The sequence below is a fragment of the Schistocerca nitens genome, chromosome 1 (assembly GCF_023898315.1).
Source record: "Schistocerca nitens isolate TAMUIC-IGC-003100 chromosome 1, iqSchNite1.1, whole genome shotgun sequence".
Taxonomy (NCBI): Eukaryota; Metazoa; Arthropoda; class Insecta; order Orthoptera; family Acrididae; genus Schistocerca; species Schistocerca nitens.
The window spans coordinates 523,736,649-523,742,648 of NC_064614.1; the positions used below are offsets into that span (position 1 = coordinate 523,736,649).

General features: G+C 37.0%; 1 protein-coding gene across 1 annotated transcript in view; it reads right to left on the bottom strand.

Moving 5' to 3' along the window:
* Nucleotides 1-2,349, bottom strand: part of LOC126253332 (pyruvate dehydrogenase [acetyl-transferring]-phosphatase 1, mitochondrial) — a 32,798-nt gene extending 30,449 nt beyond the window's left edge. The window contains exons 1-2 of the mRNA XM_049954600.1: nucleotides 1,524-2,349; nucleotides 1,288-1,429 (exon numbers count right to left, since the gene is read on the bottom strand). Coding sequence (XP_049810557.1) covers nucleotides 1,288-1,429; nucleotides 1,524-1,724 — 343 coding nt within the window. The 5' untranslated portion in view covers nucleotides 1,725-2,349. The remainder of the gene's footprint in view (nucleotides 1-1,287; nucleotides 1,430-1,523) is intronic.
* Between the last annotated feature and the right edge of the window lie 3,651 nt (nucleotides 2,350-6,000).

Sequence of the window (6,000 nt, forward strand, 5' to 3'; positions counted from 1 at the left end):
CAGTAGATTTGCAATCAATCACTGCTATAAATGTGTGATAATTTTATAATGAATGAAAACTTTACACAGACTGCAAGCAGCAAGGACAAATGCCCCCTCTTGTAGATGCCCATGCAAGGACATAATTATAGGATGGACAGATTTTTGTATATAAATTGAACACTTACAAACATATTAAAAATGCTGCTTTTATAATGTACACAATACTTTTTATATGTACATAGATTTTTAAAAGTTATACTGCAAACACACTTCCTGCTGACTAAGAATATCTACTATTAAAGGAAGTATATTGACTTCAATTTTCTATTGTTTTTAACAGGTGCATTATCATCAATTAAAAACACATATGAATGTGGTTTTGCACCACAAGAATGATGATTTTTTTAAAGTATGCTGATCATGAGGTAATAGGGCCTACCAACAGCAGTAATGTACATGGGTAAAATCCCAATTTGTGGAATTTGGCAGTGTGTTTCTCACTCTCTCTGTGTTTATAATTTTATGCCGCCTAAATCAATTTGTGTACCAATACATATACTCTGTAATGGTATTTGTTGTTAATAACAGAAGCGAATTGTAGATGAAATCTGCAATTCTCAACCCCAATATTAGGAGTAAAACTTTTCATATTGGCTATGCATCCCACTCTACAGAGTTCAGTTTTTTTAGTAGAGTAGAGTTTTTTACTCTGGTGCAAAAGTGTACAGTAAACATCTGACAGAAAACACTCAAATATTTAAACAAAAGGTAAAAGATGCTTGGACAGGGGGCATTTAAATTCAGCACATCTCATTTGTGTTAAACAAATCTTCACTCTGACAGTACATAGACAGCTGTCTGTGATCTGTGTAAAATTACATAAATACTTTGTTTGATGAATGTAACCTATTAGATAAAAACAGCAGCTGACTAGTATAGGAGAAGAAGCAGTGGCTTTTCTATATAAAGGAGTGCCTTTCTCTCTCTGGACAACCAAACATAAGGCAGTCAATAAATAACACTCACAATTATGTGCGTGTGTAGATTAGCACTAGTAATAATTTATTGTTTGTACACCATACTGTACAGATATGGCCAACTGCGAGTATTCTGCCCGTTAATATGTAACTTGCCTCATACATCCCTCAAGGCTCTCCTTTTTATTATGGAGCTTCGAGAGCACAATGGATGGATGAAACGAACAATCACTCAGTATGTCCCACGGGTAAAAATTGCATTCTGATATAGTACACTTTAAATTTCGATACGTTTAACTTTGTGAAATCGAAATCTATGAAACGTTACCTGTTGTCATTAAGCAGCATGCTTCTGATCTGGCATCTTCTGTTGGGTTATTTGAAGCAAGCTGGTTGGAATCATAAGATTTAACTGAACCAGGACTGTTAAACTCTTGGGAATATTCATTTTCACGCAGGATATTGGTCACCTATTCAATTTATTACGTATTTTACAAAACTTAAATGCAAAGGAAGTCACAAAAACTGCTATATGGTCGTATATCCATTCAATTATGTACATACCTCTTGCGGGGACAGTTTCGGTAGGTGCCCAAACTTATTTGAATGGTATTTCATAAAACGTTTGTGAAGTGTTATAACGCTTCTGCAAAAACTTTCTTTGCTCGGTGCTACAAGCAAACATTTACTTATTTCTGCAGTTGAAACGGAGAAATTTCTGAAGCACTGATTTATCATCTGCCTAGCTGTCGGAACTATTCCCATCTTGAAGAAATACAATACACACACAAGAAACAAAACAAAACAAAAACAGATTTTCCAAATGTATGCACCCTATCTAATAGAGGTTGTTACTTGGTAAGGAAATCCAATACCATAGTGTACTTTCCATTTACAAACCTAAATACACAGAAGGTAGGAATCTGTGACTCAAATGCAAATACTTTTATTCGGACTCTGGCTACAGTACTAATCACCATCTATTTCCTATTGCACTACAGTAAATTCATCATCAGCTTTCTTCAGCCTAGAGCACACAATCATATAAATTAGATCATTTAGTTTTCTTTATATAGTTAGTATCTAGCATTTGCACAAGTTCTCCGTGTTTTATTATTTAATGTAGTAAATAAGGTCAGCCAACATAAGGAACTAAAAGCCACTACAGTCGATCCTACAAACGGAGAAAATTAAGCCCCGTTTCAACGTGCAACGAATACTTCCACAAGACCGCAGACACCCCTCCCGCAACCAGGTTTCCACATTCATCAAAAGTGACGCCACATAGCAGTCACACGAGCGGCGTTACATCTACTAGGTGAAGAAAAAATGCCGCATTTGGCGGTCGGCGTGCGATGCCTCATCCCAAGTCAAAACAAAAGTGTAACTCCCAAAAACTAGTCCCGCCAATAAGTTTAATAGAAATGCAATTTAAAAAACGAGGCTCTGTCAACGCTGTAACTATGTGCAGCGTGGACAAGAACAGGTAGCATGTACTTTGCTCAGTGCCGGAGCTGTCCCACTAGCTTAGTAAGACAAGGCAAGGCCTTGGGGAACGGATTTGGAGGAATATTGACATTCGAGTCGTGATCGCGCGCAAAAAAAAAAAAAAAAAAAAAAAAAAAAAAAATCCTTAAGTTCAAGCATCAAATAGTATCCAGTTTACACCTCTTTCTTTCTGGTATTGTTACCTTTAATTAAATATTGGACATAACATGAACTTATAGACGTAAACGACCAATTTTTTTCGTCCCTAATATAAATAAAGCCAATAGAAAATAACAGTGGTGCAGCAAAGTCCTCTGTATACCAAGACATACAAAAAAAAGATGATAGACGGCTACACTTGATTGCACATTATGCTACACACAATTATTCCATCTTATACGTTTGACATCCAGGCGCATCTTCACAGAGCTGGTACATACATGTACGAGCAACGTTCATTTTGATGAAGATATTTGAGACTACCTTGGATTTGCAAACACTTCGCTACTCGCTGGATTATGTTTTTATGTAAATCCGTTTGTGGAGTACTATAAACTTGTTGTGTCACCACAAATAAAAATCTATTGGATTAAGATCTGGGGAATGTGGAGGCCAGAACATTGGACATCAACAAGAAATTCATTTCCCTGGAAACGGTTCTTTTAAATAATTACGCTCATTCATTCCAAAGTGTGTGGTGGTGCACCATCATGGTAAAACCTTAACTATGGCCAAACACCAACTGGGACGTTTTCTAATGCATCAGGCAAAGTATAGCAAAGAAACGTATGGTACAGCGGCGCATCCAACTTGTGCAGCAATAGGGAAGGCCGAAAATCACTCCCCCCACGATTCCAGCCCACAGGTTTGTATTTTGTAAAAGTGGCGCACTATGTATCGAAAGATGGCGCCGTGTGTAGATAGTGAACTATGTACCTATGAAAGTAAAACTAAAAATAATTTAGAAAAGTGTAAAAAGTGTTAATTTTTCTATATATTGTGATAAGTGTATTTCATGCTTCATTGTATCAAAAGTTACTGAAAATAATGAGGAAATATGAATTACTCGTGTGATGCAAGCATGTCTTCACATGAGTACAACCGCCATGTAGTGTCTGAAAATTCAAACGCGGAAGGAACTATGCTCCTGCGAAAAGAGAGCAAATAAAAGTATGATGTGTTTTAGTTGTAAGACTATTTATCATCCCAGCAAGAAAATCTGGTTCTGCTCGAAATGAGAAAGCAAAGAAGTAGGCCTAAAGCTGAATGAATACAGATCCATTACCGAAATTATTTCAGAGCTACTTCAGGGAATATCGCACTTAAAACAAAAAATAATACAGCATGAAGCATTTAGTCCATTGAAAGAACTCAATAACGGTAAAACCCAAAGTAAAACGAATGGAAACGAAAATGTTTGTGCAAATCTTTGCAAATAGTGTTCCAAAAAGACAAAGATTGGTCTCGTATATGTCTGCGGCAAAAACACATTTCATTATCGATGAGGCAAACTAGATCCCTCACTAAAGAATAATGTACATTATGTACAAGTGTGGAAGTGTGAATTATACAGACCCAATAAGGACAAAAGTCCAGATCTCTCCGAGATTTCTGATATAAACATCGCAAATAAGTGATCGCCAGTCATACAAGTGAAAAACAGTTCTAAGGATTATAGTGTTTACAGTTATGAAACCGTTTCATCACAATTTATAGGTGAAGGCACACTTAATTGGCGTACGACAGACATTCAAATAAGTGGTGCTAAGGTGAATAACAGCTCTGAAGATAATCAGTCCGATCAACACACAGCTACTCCCCAACACCATCACTCACAATCTCAAAGCTCCAAGGACGAAAAATCAAGAAGAAAACTGATACTTATTAACGACAGCCATGGGCGCGGAATCGCCTCTCATATACTAAATGAGGCATCTACAACAATTGCTGCTATGGGATGCATCAAACCAGGTGTAGGTTTAACTGAATTATTGAGGAAACATGCAAACTCGGTAGAAGTAGGTAAGTTACCCACAAATGATTACGTTGTGCTAGTTCGAGGATTGAACGATATCTTTAAAAACGAAACATCAAATGCCTGTCAGGAACTAAAGCAATGTTTGGGTCACTTAACTCGGGTCTAGTGAAGCAGAGGATACAACCCATCGGCTTTGACCAGTGACGCCAGAATTGGCCAGAGAGCATTTATTACGCAGATGAAAGAGCTGACAAGACTGTCCAGAAACAAAGGAATACGAGAGACGAAAAATATAGTTGACATATATCAAGGCAAGTAGTATTTTCACATTATGGATATCACGTGTTTGTATTGTGTTATTTCTGTGTTGTTCTCAACATCCCGCATCGTCATGATCTACCACCAGTCATGCATGAATCATGAAATAAGTGCAGCTAATGAGCTATATGAATCAACTGTTAAATATTTCAAAAACGTTACTATAGTGAATATAAGCAATATTGGCCGCCGATTTCACACGACTCATGGACTGCATCTAAATGGCCCGGGAAAACGACTTGTAGCGAATAAAGCGCTGAGTGAAATAGAAAATAAGCCTCAAGAGATAATCGCATGGTCAATATCGTTAGACGAATGTCAGAAATCTGTTTCTAAGGCTTTTTTAGGCTAAATGAAAGTCTGGTGATAATCCGACTTGTAATAATTTACCAAACAGTCCGAGTTTATGGGGAGATGCTAAGCTATCGAAGTGTAGCTATGAACCAAGAAATACCGGTAACAGTAACTCTGTGTGTTCCACCAAAATATCAGTGGTCTCAGATACAAACTGGAGCATCTAAATCTACAGTAACAGTAACTCTGTGTGTTCCACCAAAACATCAGTGGTCTCAGATACAAACTGGAACATCTAAATCTCGACATTATTGATGCTGAATCTGTAAACCATGCACAATTAATATATCTTACAGAACACCCTGTGACAAGTGGAACTGAAATGCCTCAAACTAATGGAAACTCACTTGCAGCCAGCTATTGTGGATCCATGAAGGAGAAAGGGGGAACTGCAATCTATGTTAAAACTAATGAAAAATATAAATCCCTAGACATAAGTACTTACAGCGTAGATTCTCTCTTTGAAGCCTGTGGAACCGAAATTACTACAAATAATAAGTCAGTTATAATTTTGGCAGTTTACAGGGCCCCCGCAGGGAAAATATGTATCTTTCTAAACCATCTGGAACAACTTTTGGACCAAATATGTTCAAAACACAAGGATTTAATCATCATGGGTGATTTTAAGATTAACTTCTTAATTACAAATAACAGCAGAAGAGAACTAGAACACCTGATGGAACCATTTAACGTAATTTCAGTAGTTAATTTTCCCACTAGAGTGCTTGTAAGAGCCTAATTGATAATATATTCCTGGGCAGATACAGAAGCAGCAGTATTATTGTAAGTCAAATTCTCAATGATCAATAACGATAACTTAGAAATATTCAGCCTTCTCGTACAGCAGATCGACTGGACCCCTGTGTTTATGGAGAGGAATATTAATGAAAAGTTTAATCTGTT